At 37.7% G+C, this 21,291-nt stretch overlaps 2 protein-coding genes and 2 pseudogenes across 2 annotated transcripts; all 4 read right to left on the minus strand.

The window, feature by feature from the left end:
• Positions 1-696: 696 nt before the first annotated feature.
• On the minus strand, positions 697-6,352 carry LOC149096230 (melanocyte-stimulating hormone receptor-like; annotated as a pseudogene).
• Positions 6,353-6,732: 380 nt separating this feature from the next.
• On the minus strand, positions 6,733-8,642 carry LOC149096231 (melanocyte-stimulating hormone receptor-like). The gene has a single exon (XM_089281572.1). The coding sequence runs from the start codon at positions 7,674-7,676 to the stop codon at positions 6,747-6,749; it is 930 nt and encodes a 309-aa protein (XP_089137698.1). The 5' UTR covers positions 7,677-8,642; the 3' UTR covers positions 6,733-6,746.
• Positions 8,643-9,705: 1,063 nt separating this feature from the next.
• LOC149096232 (adenosine receptor A3-like) lies at positions 9,706-11,117 on the minus strand (annotated as a pseudogene).
• Positions 11,118-14,502: 3,385 nt separating this feature from the next.
• LOC149096233 (melanocyte-stimulating hormone receptor-like) lies at positions 14,503-15,461 on the minus strand. Its single transcript, XM_089281583.1, has one exon. It carries the CDS (start codon positions 15,448-15,450, stop codon positions 14,518-14,520), a length of 933 nt encoding a protein of 310 aa, XP_089137709.1. The 5' UTR covers positions 15,451-15,461; the 3' UTR covers positions 14,503-14,517.
• Positions 15,462-21,291: the final 5,830 nt, after the last annotated feature.

The following is a 21,291-nucleotide window of genomic DNA, read 5'->3' on the forward strand; positions in this document are numbered from 1 at the left end:
GTGAGGCTACTGACAGTGAAGTGATTTTATTTTGTTACGCATTTCAGCCCTCTGAAAAGACCATCGCATCGCCTATCGCATCGCCTGTCCAGTTTTAGCTTAACTGTGGTAAGAATTCTCGAAATTTTATTGATGAAACTAAATCCTTTCTCCGCTGTGTTTTATTCCTTGAGAAGAAAACTTATCTTACAAAATGAGCAAACTGAAAACTTTTTACTATCCGTAAGTGACCGGTTATCGATAAAAAACACTATAGGGATTCTAAAGCGCGGTATGAAATCGCCAACGAAAAAAAGGAAATAGTATTTATTACTTTTATTCTGCATCACGACTAAGGCAGTACCCTATGCGAAGAAAAAACTCTACAATCTGTATATATATAAGCTTGAATGTAAAAGCAAGTAGAAAAGCAAATTTATTTTATGGAGTTGTCTCAGTTCTCGGTGCGGCACCTACGGTGGCAGGAACTTTGTAGCTGACATTTGTCACCCCTCGACGCGAGGTCAGAATTTCAAAATAGGAAAGTTCTAAGCCAAAAGGCATCAAAAGCAAACATATTTTATCTGTTTTTACCAGTAAATTAAATTTGAGGTCGCCAAAATGCCCAAAATCCTTTCGATTTCTCTAGCGCTTTCTTCAGCGACATAATCAAAACGAAAAGAAACGCTCGCACAGCATTCGGTCGACAGAGAGTCTTCAAAAGGGCACCTCATTTGACAAGCAAAGAATCTGCCTGATGGTGTTCTTTACTTGTTGTTTGATATGCGTCATCCTCCAGCAATAAAGGATTGGGTTTAAGGACGCATTTAAATAAACGAGAGTTGCAGTTAATTCCCAAATGATATCAAGAAATGGAGATGATCCATGAGTAGTAAAGATAACTAGAACTATACTGTAGGGCAATAAACAAGCTAGTAATGCCACAAGTACGCATATCGCAGTAGTCACGTTTAATTGTTTGGCTAAAGTTTGCTGGATAAGTTGGATTTACATATTAATTCATGCTTAAGTCAAACGAGCCAAACAAATGTCGATGAGTCGATTTTCCTCATGGCGAGTCCTTTGTAGCCCTTATCTCTAAATTTTTTTCTGCATGAACTTTTCTGCGTGAAGTCACTGGCGACATCGTCAAGTTTCGGTATTTCTGATTTGTCTGTTAGATTCAGATCAGAACTAGCTGAAATCGATTTAGCTTTTTTTTCGATGGTAGTAAACTGAAGTGAGTGCCGGTGAGACTTGCAGCTGCATAAATTTATATTCGTTTAAGTTTTGCCTACCTTTGTCTTTGCCGCTTCTATTTGGCATCACACGATGTTCGCAGACTAGGCACAGCTGGAATAATTTGTGCTCTCCTTAGTGCCCCGTGACGCCGTTAACACAACTGACCTCCACACCTGCCTGGCAAGTTTAGCTAAGTTTAACAGTTGTTAATGTCGAGGCTCCTACACTATGCAATAAACGATTGAATTTTGAAAACCTAGTCTTTTTAGAGATAAAGATGAAAATATTTTTAGGCAAGGAGATACAGTTATGATGATATAAACTTGTAAAAAGTTGCCTATTATCTTAGGACTCGCAAAATTATAGTTATGCTAAGTTTGAGGCACGTCAGTTATTATTTAGCTGACAGTATTTTTACTCCTTGTATACCGTAAGCATTATTTCTCGTATTTAAGGCGTTTAGAATTTGAAAACGGGAATCTTCTTTCTCTAGATCGAATCTCAAAATTAAAGATTAATCTAAGAAAAGGCAAACGCCAATGCCGGGCAATCGCAAAAGCAAGTTTCTTCAACAAAGAGTATTTATATCTAATACTACTAGCCATTCAAATATTTAACAGGCTGAGCAAAATATCGTTATTTGCCGGTGGCGATTGGATCAATTATTTGCGATCAATGATCTGCGAGACAGTGACAACCATTCGATCACTAAGTTTCGTTTTATATGTAAATCACTCTCTGACAGTTAAGGGAAGCGATCTGCCGTTTCTCACACACGAGCGTGGTTGAAACGTTGCGTGAGCGGAATAATTTTGCAGCAAAACGAGCTATTTGTGGGCAGTTATTTGCAAGTCAGGTGGTGGATCCTCGGCGAATGAAAAGGAAGAAAAAAACCACCATCGAATGATTATAAGTTTTTTTTTTTTGTATTCTTTGAAAGAAAATGTTATGTGTTCCTGATCGTCTTAAAATTAAAGCTTTTTGTTCCTACATACAAAAAGTGAACACGTTTAGAAATTTTTGTCCCTTGAAGTTAATTCAACCACGTAAAGAAGTGAAATAACCAGACTTTCATAGTTCTAAACAGTGAAACTAATTGCAAAGTAAGGAAATGAAACCTGTAATTTGTTTTGTGTTTTATTTAAACCTATCCTGCCTAAGAGTGTGACGTGATCGTGGTGTTTACATCTCATTTCGCTTCTTTCACTTTTCAGCAATAACGAATTGGGCTGACTGACGAGTTTAAATAAATAAGAGTTGCCTTTTATTTCCCAAAGAGACATGGAGGTGATCAGTGAATAGTATTTTACCTATATCGTGTCTATAGGTGATCAAATGATTTTGAGTGCAATTTGGAATAAATAAGCGAAAAAAAATTTTTCAAAGACTAAAAAAATGCTTACCCCCCTTAGGGCGAGTGCAATTTGTAGTCTTTGAAAATTTGATAGTCCTTATTTACTCCAAATTGCAGGACAAAAATCATTGAATACATTGCAACTTGTAATAATATACATTCAATTTATGTTCAACCTTCCGCAGTTAATTTGAACTTTTTGCACTCAATTGACGTACCCTCGGCCTATCAGCATGATGATTTTTTTTCATTAAATCAGTATTGTATTTGTATTGTATTGTACATACATGTTATTAGGCATATAACAAGCTACCAAGGTCCAAACCCCCTATTTCACAGCAGCCAGTTACTTGTTCAAGATAACATACCCATTTACTAAAAATAATCTTTGTTAAGAAGACAGTTCCGAAGTGGCGTGACACGCGAATAGCGCGCGCGCAGGGAAACGTTTTGAATTTAAGTTACGCGTACGAAACATTTGATTTTAAGGTCATTCCTCACATTTGCATTGCCCATCCTTACTGCGCATAATTTATGGCGTCATTAGCGCGCGCTTGTGCACGCGCATATTGAAAACATGACGGATTTGTCTTGATATTGAGCTCTGTCAGTTGAAAAATGGCTCTAGCTCAGCAACGAGCATGGGCACCCCAATTTTTTTTCCAGTCGTTGTAATCAACTAATCATAAGCTTTGCGTGAGAAAAGACTGATCTAATTTCTATTGCTGAAAATTGAATAAATAAGAAAAATAGCAAATACACTGTGGTCTTTTCTATTTTGCAGTCGGTAACCACATCAAGAAATTTGGTTCAAATTTTTAATCAAGGATTTAGCTTTCTGTCTGAATCAAACTTAAACGTTTATTTGTGGTCCGACACAATGCATTAACTGTAGTTTAATGCGTATTCTTATGAGTCCGGGCTTACAAAGATGTTACAATTACTGGGAATGCGTTCTAATAATAAGCATTAAATAATGCAAAAATGGGGCATTTTCAATGCCTCACTGCTCCTTAATGAGCATGGGCACCCCCTTTTTTATTTCAAAATTGAAGTTATCATATGACAAATATTCAGTGGACAAAGTTTGAACAAAAATCCAGTGTCACTTTTATTTCAGAGGAATTACCTTAAAGTCATTCCCCAGTATTGCATTGCGCATCCCTACTGCACATAATTTCAAGCGTGATTAGCGCCCGCGCATTAAAAAATGGCGGCTTTTTCTTTACAGCTGGACATCGTCATAGAAGTAAATCGTCATTTTCTCGCAAACGAGTATGATGACCCATCATTTTTTTCTGTTGTTTTGAATTGAGTAATAAATTTCTCTGTGTAAAATAAATATGGACCAATTCTCAGTGTAGAACAAAAAGCAATCGTCGGAAACGTGAATTTAGCAAGCAGTCGTGACTACAATCATGGTGCTATTATAAGGATTTATATGGGTATAGACAAGGTGCTGTTGCTCCTAAAGAACCATGGGGACCCCTCATTTTTATTTCAAAATTTAAGTTCCTATAATATAAACAATAAATAGGCAAAGTTTGATAAAAATCTCAGTGCAAGTTCTATTTCAGTGGAATGACCCTAAGTTACGCGTACGTTAGTTACGCGTACGAATTTAAGTTGCGTGGAAGTTTATCTGCAGAGTTTTAGACAGTTTCTAGTGAGCAGTTGTTGTGCCTTTTAGAGAGTTTTGTGCCGTTTAGAGTTTACCGTTTTTCCGATTTTGAAGAGTTTTGGTCGAGTGCCGTTTCCGTTTACCGCTCACGAACAACCTTACTTTATCATTTTGGCAGCCTTACCTCCAGCCCAAGAGCCCGGTGATGTCATTCTTCTATTTTTACAATATGACGTGTCCGACATCGTCAGCCCCCTGGACTTACACCTTTTAGCAGAATCCTCAAACGAGAAAGGTAAGAACAAGCTCTTTTCATTTCATCAAAACAAAAAAAAAAAAAAAACCAAAATACCCGCAAACATTGATGAAAAAAGTTGTGACCACTTCTGGCTCATCCTCGGAGTTTACCGGAGTGGTAAACGGAATTGGAAGAAATGGAAACGTTCTGATTCTTCTTAGTCCGATTCCGTCGAGTTTATGACTCCGCTTGTGACTCCGATTATCGATTTTCACTAGGTCGTAAGCGCTCTTACCATTCCAGCTACTACTCCGACTCCGTCGTTATTGATAATTTTAAGAAGTAAATAACATGTCGCGTTCTTCCGTTTAAGTCTGCTGCAATGAGCCACATGACTGATATTAATAGTCATAGCTTGTCATAATCATACCAACACCGGCATATGTTGGCTCTTGTTTTGCGATACCAGTGCCGCTGTATAATGAACTCATTGTTTGTCTTTGGATTTGCCTCGGCGGCTCTTTATCATACTGCACAACTGGTAGCAAAAAACATTCTAGTGTGCTCTTTTTCTGCTATTGGGAAAATTCATGGCTCATCGATTTTTAACTGCTACGTGACGTCCAGAGAGAAAGCGAGAGAAAAGCTTCCTTAAGTAGAAACTACTTCCCTGAAAACAGAGATGCCAAAATGTCAATCGTGCACCCCATGTGTATTTATTCATGGCATTTATACTTGCTTTGATCATGATGAATCCAATGGACAATGCAATACTTTTTCTATTTTTCCAATGTGAACTAGACATTCGTCATCAAAAATGATCCAAGCATTGAAAATCATCCAGTTTTCACGGAAGAAAATCGCGCAAAAAACGTGAAATTAAACCTCTTTATTAGTTCAATACAATGAAACGAAACTAAGTTTCACTTTAAAGCTAACTGGTAGATTTATTCATTATTTTTTCAACTTAACTAGTTTGACAAACAAAACACTGTCTGATCGTGCATGTTCTTTACGTCTTGTTTCACTTCCTTGATCTTCTAGCAACAAAGAAGCGGGTTGAGAGATGACTTGAAACAAACAAGAGTTGCTGCTGATTCGCAAATAATATCAGGAATTGGAGATGATTTTTCATTCATTATTACAGCTAGGACTATACTGTGTGGCAAATAACAAGCTATTAATGTAACTTGTACCGAAATTGCAGTAGCCACTGCTTTTCTGTATCTTGACAGGAATTCTTGACAGGAATTCCTCCACCGTCGGGTTCTCCATTTTGTTGTTGAGCCGCTAGATTTTGATAATGGCGAAGCACTAAGAAGATTTTCAAATAAGATAAAACTGATAGAAAAACGCAAAGTAAAATTAATAAGTAGTTATAACTTTGCGAGATCGCGAATTCCCAAATCATCAGCACAGAGAAACAAAGGGTGAGAATCCAGAAGAAAATGATAACCCTCGCAATCGCCTCAAAGTTACAGAGTATCTGTATCTCAAACCCAGCAGCAGGGCGAGAAGTCTGTCCACACTTATTGTGGTCATTGTTAGCAACGAAACTGAAGACAGAGTTGTGAATGTAACTGCACAAATCGTTGCGGAGTAAAAACAAGAATCATTCGTGTTGTCTTCTTTTGCAAAGATCGCGTGGTACTGAAGTAGCAAGTCTTGGCTCTGAAACAAGGCCAACCGTGAACAGATCAGTCATTGCAAGGCAGCGGTACAGAAGTTTTGACGGCGGATGAAGGGAAGACTCCTTGTGGAACGCAACTAGTATCAAGGCATTGCCGAAGATGGCAGTAATGGAAAATAAAAAGTCTATGGTAGAAAAAATAACCCAATGTTTCCCTGATGAATGGGCTCTGCATAGCACAAATTGAATGGTGTTCTTATAATTTGTAATGGCCGAAGAATTTTCCATCGCCAATCGAGTTTCGCGCGTTGTAACTAAAAATGGTCTGCGACACTTTTAATTAATTCATTTTATCTGATATTTGGGCTTTTTTTTAACACGATTGAAACAGCTTTTTCAAAAATTACAAAACAGCGCCGAATAGATGTGGATCTAAACAGTGACTAAGATAACATCTATGATATTTTAATGTGGCGAGCGAATATTTCGTGTCGAAATATGAGTCAATCGATTTACAAATACAAGTTCTTAAAGGCCTGCAAACGGCTGTCAAAACGAAATGAAACAATTGTGTATGTAGATGTAGATGTAGATGCCTCTTTATTAGTTCAATACAATGAAACGAAACTAAGTTTCACTTTAAAGCTAAATGGTAGATGCATTCATTATTTTTTCAACTAAACTAGTTTGACAAACAAAACAACTGTCTGATCGTGTTCTTTACTTCTTGTTTCACTTCCTTGATCCTCCAGCAATAAAGAAGTGGGTTGAGAGACGAGTTTAAGCAAACAAGAGTTACTGCTGATTCCCAAATGGCGTCAAGAAATGGAGATGATCCATGAATAGTAATTATAGCTATGACTATACTGTATGGCAAATAACAAGCTATTAATGTAACTTCTACCCAAATTGCAGTAGTCATTGTTTTTCTGTATCTTGCGATATTGAAGGGAATTCCTCCACCGTTGGATTGTCCTTGTTGTTGCTGTGCTTGATTTTGATTATGACGAAGTGTGAAAAGGATTTTCAAATAACAAAAGAGTGAGACAAAAATGCAAATTAATATTAATGTATAGTTATATATTTTTGCAAAGGTAAATTTCCAAATCATAATCACAGCGAAACCAAGGCCGAGAAGCCAATAGAAAGTTACTAATGCTCGAATACGCCTCAAAGTTACAACGTGTCTGTATCTCAATCTCAACAACAGGGCGAGAAGTCTGTCCACACTTATTGTGGTCATTGTTAGCAGAGAAACGGCAGACAGTGTTGTGAAGCTAACTGCAGAAATCGTCGCAAAGTAAAAACAAAGATTAGTTAAGTGGTTTTCTTGCGCCAGGAGCGCGGCATAAACAGCAAGACTTGGTTCTGAAATAAGGCCTACTAACAGATCAGTGGTTGCAAGGCAGCGGTAAAGAAGTTTTGATGGCGGATGAAGGGAAGACTCTTTGCGCAACGCAACTAGAATCAGCGCATTGCCACAGATAGCAGTAATGGAAAAGAAGAAGTTTATAGCCGAAAGAAACGCCCAATGTTTTCCTGATGAATGGGCTATGCATAGGAGAAATTGAATGCTCTTCCTGTATTCTGTGATGGCCGAGGAGTTTTCCATCGCTTGTCGAGTTTCCGTGTTGCCTCAAGAAATGAAAATTAGCTACGACGCCGACTATAAATTCAGTTTACGTCAAACTTGGTAACGCGGGCGTGTGCTTAAAACATGTTTAATGGAGCAGAATAGGTGTCAATCTTATAATTTACTACGTTAACATCTCTGCCGAGATAGAAAATTGATTGGTTCAATTATGAAAATGCGTAAAAGGTTGCAAATTGTTATGAACTAGGTTGGTCAGTCAATCGCGATACAAAATTTTGACGGTAAACGCAGAGATATCACGCTTTCCGATGCAGTTTAAACTAGTGTATTTTTTACAATGTCATTCTCGTCCCCAGAAGCCGCACTCCTTTTGGTCAGCACCAAGAATTGCGACCTCTGGGCTGGTCCAACACCGGAAGTCCACATAGACAAAGCAACAACAATAGCACTTTTACACAGCATCAAGTGAAAAAGAAGGGTGGTATTAATTCATAAAAGAAGAGCTAGAAAACCCTTGGAATGAAAGTGATATCTTTTAAGCCGTTTCGAACGATCACAGAAAACAAACGTTACTGCTAATGTTGTCAATGACATATGCCACATATAAATTCAGCAGTTATTAATGGTCTTAAGCAAACATCAAGATAACATGTCTCAATACTAAAATATGACATGTGATTACCTGATTGCAAAAGTACCATATTTACCTGCAATTATAACTGTTTCACTGGAAACTAGGAAGCACCCGCTTTGCACCGATAATAAAGAAAGACAAAGATAAAGGAAACAGACAAACAAATAACAAAAACAAAAACAAGCAAACAAAACCTGACGTTGTCAGTGGCTCAGTTCTCTGTAGCAAAAACCTGAAGCGCCTCATCACGAATTCGCTTTCAGTTCTTCAGACAGATAAAGACGGTGTAAATTAAATATTCAATAGCTAGTTTTCGACGCAACTACAATAGCCTCCACGGCATGTCTCCTGGCAGAAACAAGGAAAATAAGTTCTCGTTAGATATTTATTTATCAATTATGTTTTGAGGAGAAGTGATGGAATGATGGATAAGGAATTACGCATTTCATTTCAAATACAGCTAAAATGAAAATAGCTGTTCATATTTTAAGGTGGCTTCATGCTTGCAGTTAAGAGTAATTCTATGAAATACGTCGACTGAGACGAAATGCGTCACTTCAGGATGTAGATGCGCGCATAGAGGACACGCACTATCAATAAATAGTGAAATTGACAGTTGCTGTCTGTAGAAGGCAATTGGTAAAAAGTAAATAATTTCCTGAATTAGAAGTTTTCTTTTTGACTAATTTAAATGAATAGATATGTTTGTTTTTCTTAGCTATTGATGGGATAAGCGCAGTACATCTATACATTAAAGCTGCTTTTAAAATGACGGGCGATTTCAAAAGGGTTGTTCCGTTTACATGTAAGAGTCTGCAACCAGCCATGTGCCTGAGATGCCCTTCACAATCAATAACTCTCCGTTTCTCGGTGTACACGCCTTGCAGGTTCATCAAAATACAACATAATTGGTTAAAGCACAAATTCTTAAAGGCTTCTCTTCTTTCTATTGGGAAATTTGGTGTCCTGCAAATGTAAATAAAGCTGCACCTGCTTAATTGATCAAGTAAGAAATATTCCATGGACTGAAAACCGAGAGACCAGAAATTTCGATCATCTACTAAACAAGATGTTATGTGTGTGTTTTTTTTAGTGTATTTCATTTCATACGTGTTTCGACAACGAAAAGTAAAAAGGACGATGCAAACTTTTACTCATCTAAAATGACCCTATTGGAACCATTGCAAAGGGCATACGTTTACACAAGGGGATATTTTTCCGGAGAAATAAACGAATACGAAAGTTCTAATCCAAAAGGCACCAAAAGCAAACTTATTGCGTCTGTTTTTACCAGTATATTAAATTTGAGGCCGCCAATTGCCCAACATCCTTTCGATTTCTCTAGCGCTTTCTTCAGCGACATAATCAAAACAAAAACAAACGCTCGCACAACATTCGGTCGACAGAAAGTCTTTAAAAAGCCGCCTCATTTGAGAAGCAAAGAATCTGCCTGATGGTGCTCTTTACTTGTTGTTTGATATGCGTCATCCTCCAGCAATAAAGGATTGGGTTTAAGGACGCATTTAAATAAACGAGAGTTGCAGTTAATCCCCAAATGATATCAAGAAGTGGAGACGATCCATGAGTAGTAAAGATAACTAAGACTATACTGTATGGGAGAAAACAAGTTAGTAATGCCTTAAGTACCCATATCGCAGTAGTCACTGTCTTTCTGTATCTTGCTATATTCAAGGGAGCCTCTCCACTCTCCGGTTGTCCTTGGTGTTGGCGAATTTGAGTATGTTGGTGGCGAAGTGTGAGGAAAATCTTCGAATACGAAAATGTTGAGACAAAAATGCAAAGTAAGATTATTGTGTAATGTAACTTTTTGCGATAGTGAGGTTCCAAAACGATATCAATGCAAAAGTTATGCTGGGTATCCAATAGAAGATAACAACTGCTCTAACCCGTCTTGAAGTTACTACTTGTCTGTATCTCAACCCCAAAATCAGAGCGAGTAGTCTATCAACACTAATCGCAGACAGCGTTAGCAAAGAAACTGCAGATAATATTGTAAAACTGACTGTCGAAAGGGCTGCGGAATAAAAACAAAGATCAGTCAATCGGTGTTCAGTTGCTAGGAAAGCGAGGTTTAAAGCAGAGCTTGGCTCTGAAATAAGGCCGACCAACAGATCAGTAATTGCAAGGCAGCGGTACAAGAGTTTGGAAGGTGGACGTAGAGATGTCTCCTTGTATAACGCAACTAAGATCAAAGTATTTCCTAGAAATGCGGTAACGGAGAAGAGGCTGTTTAAAGCAGACAGAAAAAAATCAATGTTTTCCTGATAAACGGTCTGTACAAAACAGGGCTCGAATAGTCTTGCTGCAGTCTTCCTTGTCGGTAGAGTTTTCCATTGCAAACTGAGTTCTGTTTTTTTTTCTTTTTTTTTTTTGAAGCAGCTGTCTTAAAAAGGCATCCGATACTCAAATCTAGGATTTAAGTCGAAAAGATGCTGCAAACTTTAAGAAACGGTACAAATGTAACTTCGGTTTAACTCTCAGACACTACAAAAGCCATTACTGATAGTCAATTTCTGTAGAATCATCGTTTCTTTGTGATGAGCGTAATACTGATCTAATCGCTCTATATCTGTTAAAGGAAGCTTGAAACCACGGCGTAATATTATTTTAGTTAATGCCGTCCGTTTTGGATGTTTGACACACTTGTTATTGATGTTTAATTGTTTGGCCACAGTTTGATGTATATATTGGATTTACATATTCGTGCTTAAGTCAAACGAGCTAAACATCTGTCAGTCAGGCGATTTTCCTTACGGCGAGTCCTCTGTAGCCCTTGAATTTCAATCTGCCAACTTTGCCGCATGAAAGTGTTTATTAAAGTTTTCTGCTTGAATTCAATGACAACGTTGTTAAGATTCGATAGTTCGTATTTGTCTGTTAGATTCAGATCAGAACTAGTTGAAATCGATTCAGTTTTTTTCGATGGTAGTAAACTGAAGTGAACGCCGGTAAAACTTGCAGTCGCATAAATTTATCTTCGTTTAAGTTTTGCTGCATTTTGTCTTCGTCGCTACTATTTGGCATCACACGATAACACCGTTAGACTCGCAGGCTGAGCACAACTGAAATAATTTGTGCTCTCCTTAGTGCTCCGTGACGCCGTTAACACAACTGACCTCCATACCTGCCTGGCAAGTTTAGCTAAGTTTAACAGTTGTTAATGTCGAGGCTCCTACACTATGCAATAAACGATTGAATTTTGAAAACCTAGTCTTTTTAGAGATAATGAAGAAATTATTTTTAGACAAAGTGATACAGTATGTGATGATATAAACTTGCAAAAAGTTGCCTATTATTTTAGGACTCGCAAAATTATAGTTATGCTAAATTCGAGGGATATCAGTTATTATTTAGCGAACAGTATTTTTCCCCCTTGTACCGTAAACAATATTTGTCGTAGTTAAGGCGTTTCGAATTTGAAAACGGGGATCTAAGAAAAGGCAAACACCAATGCCGGGCAATCACAAAAACAAGTTGATTCAACACAGAGTATTTATATCTAATACTACTAGCCATTCAAATATTTAACAGGCTAAGCAAAATATGGTTATTTTCCGGTGGCGATCGGATCAATTATTTGCCATCAATGATCTGGGAGACAGTGACAGCCATTCGATCACCAGGGCTGTTTTCATATGTAAATCACTCTCTGACAGCTAAGGGAAGCGACGTGCCGTTTCTGAGACAAGAGCGTGGTTAAAACGTTGCGTGAGCGGAATAATTTTGCAGCAAAACAAGCAGACATTATTTGTAGGTAGTTATTTGCAAGTCAGGTGGTGTATCCTCGGCTAATGAAAAGGAAGAAAAAAACCGCCATCGAATGATAATAAGCGTTCTTTGCACTTCGTGAAGGAAAATTTTGCATGTTCCTGATCGTCTTAAAATTAAAGTTTTTCGTTCCTACATAAAAAAAAGTGAACATTTTTGGAAATTTTTCTCACTTGACCACTGAAGTTAATTCAACCACGTAAAGACGTGAAATAACGAGACTTCCATAAACATAGAAAATAATTGCAAAGTAAGAAAATGAAACCTTTAATTTGTTTTGTGCTTTATTTAAACCTATTCTGCCTAAGAGTGTGACGTGATCGTGGTGTTTCAATACATCTCGTTTCGCTTCTCTCACCTTTCAACAATGACAAAATGGGCTGAGTGACGAGTTTAAATAAATGAGAATTGCCTTTTATTTCCCAAAGAGACATGCTGATCAATGAATAGTATTTTCACTATATCGTATCTCTAGGCAATCAAATGATTTTGAGTACAATTTGGAATGAATAAGCAAGAGCAAATTTTTCAAAGACTAAAAAAAAAGATTATTCCCAGTAGGGCGAGTGCAATTTGTAATCTTTGAAAATTTAATTAGTGCTTATTAACTCCAAATTGCAGGACAAAAATCATTGAATACATTGCAACTTATAATAATATACATTCAATTTATGTTCAACCTGCCGCAGTTAATTAGAATTTTTTGCACTCAATTTCAACTTTCTACACTGTTTGAGATTAATTGACGAGCCCTCGGCATATCAGCACGAGGAATTTTTTTTCATTAAATCAGTATTGTATTTGTATTGTATTGCGCATGCATGTTATTAGGCAGATAACAAGCTACCAAGGTCCAAACCCCCTATTTCACAGCAGTCAGTTACTTGTTCAAGATATAACATACCCATTTACTAAAAATAATCTTACTATATCATTTTGGCAGCATCGCCTCCAGCCCAAGACCCCGATGATGTCATTCTTCTAATTTTATAACATGACGTGTCCGACATCCTCACCTCATCCCCCTGGGCTTACACCTTTTTGCAGAATCCTCAAATGGAAAGTTAAGGACAAGCTCTTTTCAGCGTATCTGGCAAGTTGGATGGAGCAATACTGAAAAAAAAAACAAACAAACAAAAAACAAACAAACAAACAAACAAACAAACAAAAACCACAAACATTGATAAAAAAAAAGTTGTGACCACTTCTGGCTCATCCTTGATGTAAAAACCTCACAACTGACGTCAGTCGGTACAATTTAGTAAGGGAATGGTATATTGTTTGCAAAAACCACCCTCAGTTTTAGCTTTAAGTGGTTCTAACTTAAGGCTGGCTTTCACTAGCGACGGGGTCGTAGCCGGAGTCATAATCAGAAGCGTAGCGCGATGATACGATCTAGTGAAAATCAAACCGACGGAGTTAGAAGCAGAAAACAAATTCTGCTTATGAATTTATCGCTTATGATCAAGTGAAAACTAGATTGTCAGAGTCGAAAACAGAAGCGTAAGAATAAACCAATCAAAATTTTCGATTCCAAGCCTTGTGGTTGGTTGGTTCTTCTGGTTCTGCTTCCGACTCCAGCGACTAGTTTTCTCTGGGTCATCTAGATCACGAGTGACGGAGTAGTAAACGGAATTGGAAGAAATGGAAACGTTCTGATTCTTCCTAGTCCGATTCCGTCGAGCTTATGACTCCGCTTATGACTCCGATTATCGATTTTCACTAGGTCGTAAGCGCTCTTACCACTCCAGCTACTACTCCGACTCAGACTCCGTCGTTAGTGATAATTTTAAGAAGTAAATAACATGTCGCGTTGTTCCGTTGAATTAAGTCTGCTGCAATGAGCCACATGAATGATATATTAGTCATAGCTTGTCATAATTACACCAACACCGGCGTATGTTGGCTCTTGTTTTGCGATACCAGTGCCGCTGTATAATGAACTCATTGTTTGTCTTTGGATTTGCCTCGGCGGCTCTTTATCATACTGCACAACTGGTAACAAAAAACATTCTAATGTGCTCTTTTTCTGCTGTTAGGGAAATTCGTGGCTCATCGATTTTTAACTGCTACGCCGGTGACGTCCAGAGAGAAAGCGTTAGAGCGTGAGAAAAGCTTCCTTAAATAGCAACTATTTCACTGAAAACAGAGATGCCAAAATGTCAATCGTGCACCCAATGTGTATTTATTCATGTCATTTATACGTATTTCGATAATTATGAATCCAATGGACATGCAATAATTTTTCTATTGTTCGAATGTGAACTAGACATTCATCATCAAAAATGATCCAACCATTGAAAACCATCCAGTTTTCACGGAAGAAAATCGCGCAAAAAAACGTGAAATGAAATCTCTTTATTACTTCGATACAATTAAACGAAACTAAGTTTCACTTAAAAACTAAATGGTAGATGTATTCATTATTTTTTCAACTTAACTAGTTTGACAAACAGAACACTGTCTGATCGTGTTCTTTACTTCTTGTTTCACTTCCTTGATCCTCCAGCAATAAAGAAGTGGGTTGAGAGACGAGTTTAAGCAAACAAGAGTTGCTGCTGATTCCCAAATGGCGTCAAGAAATGGAGATGATCCATGAATAGTAATTATAGCTATGACTATACTGTATGGCAAATAACAAGCTATTAACGTAACTTCTACCCAAATTGCAGTAGTCACTGTTTTTCTGTATCTTGTAATATTGAAGGGAATTCCTCCAGCGTTGGGCTCTCCCTCTTGTTGCTGTGCTTGAGTTTGATTATGACGAAGGGCGAAAAGGATTTTCAAACAACAAAAGAGTGAGACAAAAATGCAAATTAATATTAATGTAGAGTTATATATTTTTGCAAAGGTAAATTCCCAAATCGTCATCACAGCGAAACCAAGGCTGAGAAGCCAATAGAAAGTTACTAATGCTCGAACGCGCCTCAAAGTTACAACGTGTCTGTATCTCAATCCCAACAACAGGGCGAGAAGTCTGTCCATACTTATTGTGGTCATTGTTAGCAGAGAAACAGCAGACAGTGTTGTGAAACTAACTGTACAAATCGTCGCAAAGTAAAAACAAAGATTAGTTAAGTGGTTTTTTGTTGCCAGGAGCACCTCATAAACAGCAACGCTTGGTTCTGAAATAAGGCCTACTAACAGATCAGTGGTTGCAAGGCAGCGGTAAAGAAGTTTTGATGGCGGATGAAGGGAAGACTCTTTATGCAACGCAACTAGAATCAGCGTATTGCCACAGATGGCAGTAATGGAAAAGAAGAAGTTTATAGCGGAAAAAAACGCCAAATATTTTCCTGATGAATGGGCTGTGCATAGGAGAAATTGAATGCTCTTCCTGTATTCTGTGATGGCCGAGGAGTTTTCCATCGCTTGTCGAGTTTCCGTGTTGCCTCAAGAAATGAAAATTAGGTTCGACGCCGACTATCAATTCAGTTTACGTCAAACTTGGTCACGTAGGCGTGTGCTTAAAACATGTTTAATGGAGCAGAGTAGGTGTCATTCTTATAATTTACTACGTTAACATCTATGCCGAGATAGAAAATTGATTGGCTCAATTATAAAACTGCATGAAAGGTTGCAAACGGTTATGAACTAGTTTGGTCAGTCATTCGTTGTTTCGTTGATAAGACTCTCTGTCGACCGACATGTATTGCACGCGTCACCCGAGGTTTCGTGGTCCACAAAACCTACAAGTTGTTGTTGTCGATGGTTTCGCTCTTCAATCCTTTATTGTCCGAAGCATCCGTCTGGATTATTCGATATTTATTACCTTTAACGACAAGATTCATCATCGCCCTTAACACTGAGAAGAGCATTTGGTAGAAAATTGTTTGTTTGGGACATATTCGAGAAGCTAAACAGCGGTCGGTACGATGTGCTTTGCGAAGAACCTCGGTGGAAGGTTTAGACCACAAAGACTCTTCAAGAGAATTATCTGAGAAAATAGTCCAGAATCGGTGGAGGAACAGTTACGATGTACTCGGATACAAGAAAAGGAAATTGCTCCCATCTGCTGTAGTGAGGCTATTGACAGTGAATTGATTTTATTTTCTTACGCATTTCAGCCCTCTGAAAAGACCATCGCATCGCCTATCGCATCGCCTGTCCAGTTTTAGCTTAACTATGGTAAGAATTCTCGAAATTATATTGATGAAACTAAATCCTTTCTCCGCTGTGTTTTATTCCTTGAGAAGAAAACTTATCTTACAAAATGAGCAAACTGAAAACTTTTTACTATCCGCAAGTGACCGGTTATCGATAAAAAACACTATAGGGATTCTAAAGCGCGGTATGAAATCGACGACGAAAAAAAGGAAATAGTATTTATTACTTTTATTCTGCATCACGACTAAGGCAGTACCCTAAGCGAAGAAAAAACTCTACAATCTGTATATATATAAGCTTGAATGTAAAAGCAAATAGAAAAGCAAATTTATTTTATGGAGTTGTCTCAGTTCTCGGTGCGGCACCTACGGTGGCAGGAACTTTGTAGCTGACATTTGTCACCCCTCGACGCGAGGTCAGAATTTCAAAATAGGAAAGTTCTAAGCCAAAAGGCATCAAAAGCAAACATATTATATCTGTTTTTACCTGTAAATTAAATTTGAGGTCGCCAAAATGCCCAAAATCCTTTCGATTTCTCTAGCGCTTTCTTCAGCGACAGAATCAAAACGAAAACAAACGCTCGCACAGCATTCGGTCGACAGAGAGTCTTTAAAAGGTCATCTCATTTGACAAGCAAAGAATCTGCCTGATGGTGTTCTTTACTTGTTGTTTGATATGCGTCATCCTCCAGCAATAAAGGATTGGGTTTAAGGACGCATTTAAATAAACGAGAGTTGCAGTTAATTCCCAAATGATATCAAGAAGTGGAGACGATCCATGAGTAGTAAAGATAACTAGGACTATACTGTAGTGCAGAAACCAGCTAGTAATGCCACAAGTACCCATATCGCAGTAGTCATGTTTAATTGTTTGGCTAAAGTTTGATGGATAAGTTGGATTTACATATTAATTCATGCTTAAGTCGAACGAGCCAAACAAATGTCAATGAGTCGATTTTCCTCATGGCGAGTCCTTTGTAGCCCTTAACTCTAAATTTTTTGCTGCATGAACTTTTCTGCGTGAAGTCACTGGCGACATCGTCAAGTTTCGATATTTCTGATTTGTCTGTTAGATTCAGATCAGAACTAGCTGAAATCGACTTAGTTGTTTTTTCGATGGTTGTGAACTGAAGTGAGTGCCAGTGAGACTTGCAGCTGCATAAATTTATATTCGTTTAAGTTCTGCCTACTTTTGTCTTTGCCGCTTCTATTTGGCATCACACGATGCTCGCAGGCTAGGCACAGCTGGAATAATTTGTGCTCTCCTTAGTGTCCCCGTGACGCCGTTAACACAACTGACCTCCACACCTGCCTGGCAAGTTTAGCTAAGTTTAACAGTTGTTAATGTCGAGGCTCCTACACTATGCAATAAACGATTGAATTTTGAAAACCTAGTCTTTTTAGAGATAAAGATGAAAATATTTTTAGGCAAGGAGATACAGTATATGATGATATAAGCTTGCAAAAAGTTGCCTATTATCTTAGGACTCGCAAAATTATAGTTATGCGAAGTTTGAGGCACGTCAGTTATTATTTAGCTGACAGTATTTTTACTCCTTGTATACCGTAAACATTATTTCTCGTATTTAAGGCGTTTAGAATTTGAAAACGGGAATCTTCTTTCTCTAGATCGAATCTCAAAATTAAAGATTAATCTAAGAAAAGGCAAACGCCAATGCCGGGCAATCGCAAAAACAAGTTTCTTCAACAAAGAGTATTTATATCTAATACTACTGGCCATTCAAATATTTAACAGGCTGAGCAAAATATCGTTATTTGCCGGTGGCGATCGGATCAATTATTTGCGATCAATGATCTGAGACAGTGACAACCATTCGATCACCAAGTTTCTTTTTATAGGTAAATCACTCTCTGACAGTTAAGGGAAACGATCTGCCGTTTCTCACACACGAGCGTGGTTGAAACGTTGCGTGAGCGGAATAATTTTGCAGCAGAACGAGCTATTTGTGGGCAGTTATTTGCAAGTCAGGTGGTGGATCCTCGGCGAATGAAAAGGAAGAAACAAACCACCATCGAATGATAATAAGTGTTTTATTTTGCACTCTTTGAAGGAAAATGTTATGTGTTCCTGATCGTCTTAAAATTAAAGCTTTTTGTTCCTACATACAAAAAGTGAACACGTTTAGAAATTTTTGTCCCTTGAAGTTAATTCAACCACGTAAAGAAGTGAAATAAGGAGACTTTCATAGTTCTAAACAGTGAAACTAATTGCAAAGTAAGGAAATGAAACCTGTAATTTGTCAGTTTTGTGTTTTATTTAAACCTATTCTGCCTAAGAGTGTGACGTGATCGTGGTGTTTACATCTCGTTTCGCTTCTTTCACTTTTCAGCAATAACGAATTGGGCTGACTGACGAGTTTAAATAAATAAGAGTTGCCTTTTATTTCCCAAAGAGACATGGAGGTGATCAATGAATAGTATTTTACCTATATCGTGTCTATAGGTAATCAAATGATTTTGAGTACAATTTGGAATAAATAAGCGAAAAAACATTTTTCAAAGACTAAAAAAGTTGCTTACCTCCCTTAGGGCGTGTGCAATTTGTAGTCTTTGAAAATTTGATAGTGCTTATTTACTCGAAATTGCAGGAAAAATATCATTGAATACATTGCAACTTGTAATAATATACATTCAATTTATGTTAAACCTTCCGCAGTTAATTTGAACTTTTTGCACTCAATTGACGTACCCTGGGCCTATTAGCATGATGATTCTTTTTCATTAAATCAGTATTGTATTTGTATTGTATTGTACATGCATGTTATTAGGCATATAACAAGCTACCAAGGTCCAAACCCCCTATTTCACAACAGCCAGTTACTTGTTCAAGATAACATACCCATTTACTAAAAATAATCTTTGTTAAGAAGACAGTTCCGAAGTGGCGTGACACGCGAATAGCGCGCGCGCGCACGGAAACGTTTTGAATTTAAGTTACGCGTACGAAACATTTTGAATTTAAGGTCATTCCTCACATTTGCATTGCCCATCCTTACTGCGCATAATTTATGGCGTCATTAGCGCGCGCATATTGAAAACATGACGGATTTGTCTTGATATTGAGCTCTGTCAGTTGAAAAATGGCTCTAGCTCAGCAACGAGCATGGGCACCCCAATTTTTTTTTTTCAGTCGTTGTAATCAACTAATCATAAGCTTTGCGTGAGAAAAGACTGATCTAATTTCTATTGCTGAAAATTGAATAAATAAGAAAAATAGCAAATACACTGTGGTCTTTTCTATTTTGCAGTCGGTAACCACGTCAAGAAATTTGGTTCAAATTTTTAATCAAGGATTTAGCTTTCTGTCTGAATCAAACTTAAACGTTTATTTGTGGTCCGACACAATTTATTAACTGTAGTTTAATGCGTGTTCTTATGAGTCCGGGCTTACAAAGATGTTACAATTACTGGGAAAGCGTTCTTAAAATAAGCATTAAATAATGCAAAAATGGGGCATTTTCAATGCCTCACTGCTCCTTAATGAGCATAAGCACCCCCCTTTTTTATTTCAAAATTGAAGTTATCATATGACAAATATTCTGTGGACAAAGTTTGAACAAAAATCTATTGTCACTTTTATTTCAGAGGAATTACCTTAAGGTCATCCCCCAGTATTGCATTGCGCATCCCTACTGCGTATAATTTCAAGCGTGATTAGCGCGCGCGCATTAAAAAATGGCGGCTTTTTCTTTCCACTGGACCTCATTATAGAGGTAAATCGTCATTTTCTCGCAAACGAGTATGATGAGCCATCATTTTTTTCTGTTGTTTTGAATTGAGTAATAAATTTCTCTGTGTAAAATAAATATGGACCAATTCTCAGTGTAGAACAAAAAGCAATCGTCGGAAACGTGAATTTAGCACGCAATCGTGACTGCAATCATGGTGCTATTATGAGGATTTATATGGGTATAGACAAGGTGCTGTTGCTCCTAAACGAACATGGGGACCCCTCATTTTTATTTCAAAAGTTAAGTTCCTATAGTATAAACAATAAATAGACAAAGTTTGACAAAAATCTCAGTGCAGGTTCTATTTCAGTGGAATGACCCTAAGTTACGCGTACGTTAGTTGCGCGTACGTTAGTTGCGCGTACGAATTTAAGTTGCGTGGAAGTTTATCTGCAGAGTTTTAGACAGTTTCTAGTGAGCAGTTGTTGTGCCTTTTAGAGAGTTTTGTGCCGTTTAGAGTTAACCGTTTTACCGATTTTGAAGTGTTTTGGTCGAGTACCGTTTCCGTTTACCGCTAACGAACAATCTTATTTTATCATTTTGGCAGCCTTACCTCCAGCCCAAGAGCCTGGTGATGTCTTTCTTCTATTTTTACAATATGACGTGTCCGACATCGTCATTTTCCTGGGCTTACACCTTTTAGCAGAATCCTCAAACGGGAAAGGTAAGAACAAGCTCTTTTCATTTCATTAAAAAAAAAAAAAAAAATACCGAATTGGAAGAAATGGAAACGTTCTGATTCTTCCTAGTCCGATTCCGTCGAGCTTATGAGTCCGCTTATGACTCCGATTATCGATTTTCACTAGGTCGTAAGCGCTCTTACCATTCCAGCTACTACTCCGACTCCGTCGTTATTGATAATTTTAAGAAGTAAATAACATGTCGCGTTCTTCCGTTTAATTAAGTCTGCTGCAATGAGCCACATGACTGATATTAATAGTCATAGCTTGTCATAATCATACCAACACCGGCATATGTTGGCTCTTGTTTTGCGATACCAGTGCCGCTGTATAATAAACTCATTGTTTGTCTTTGGATTTGCCTCGGCGGCTCTTTATCATACTGCACAACTGGTAGCAAAAAACATTCTAATGTGCTCTTTTTCTGCTATTGGGAAAATTCATGGCTCATCGATTTTTAACTGCTACGTGACGTCCAGAGAGAAAGCGAGAGAAAAGCTTCCTTAAGTAGAAACTACTTCCTTGAAAACAGAGATGGCAAAATGTCAATCGTGCACCCCATGTGTATTTATTCATGGCATTTATGCTTGCTTTGATCATGATGAATCCAATGGACAATGCAATACTTTTTCTATTTTTCCAATGTGAACTAGACATTTATCATCAAAAATG

This window comes from Orbicella faveolata, unplaced genomic scaffold (genome assembly GCF_042242905.1).
Source record: "Orbicella faveolata isolate gen_17 unplaced genomic scaffold, um_ofav_v1 contig_48, whole genome shotgun sequence".
NCBI lineage: Eukaryota > Metazoa > Cnidaria > Anthozoa > Scleractinia > Merulinidae > Orbicella > Orbicella faveolata.

Excerpts from the sequence above, each read along its gene's own strand:
- LOC149096231 (XM_089281572.1), bottom strand. The coding sequence starts at position 7,676 with ATGGAAAACTCCTCGGCCATCACAGAATACAGGAAGAGCATTCAATTT.
- LOC149096233 (XM_089281583.1), bottom strand. The coding sequence starts at position 15,450 with ATGGAAAACTCCTCGGCCATCACAGAATACAGGAAGAGCATTCAATTT.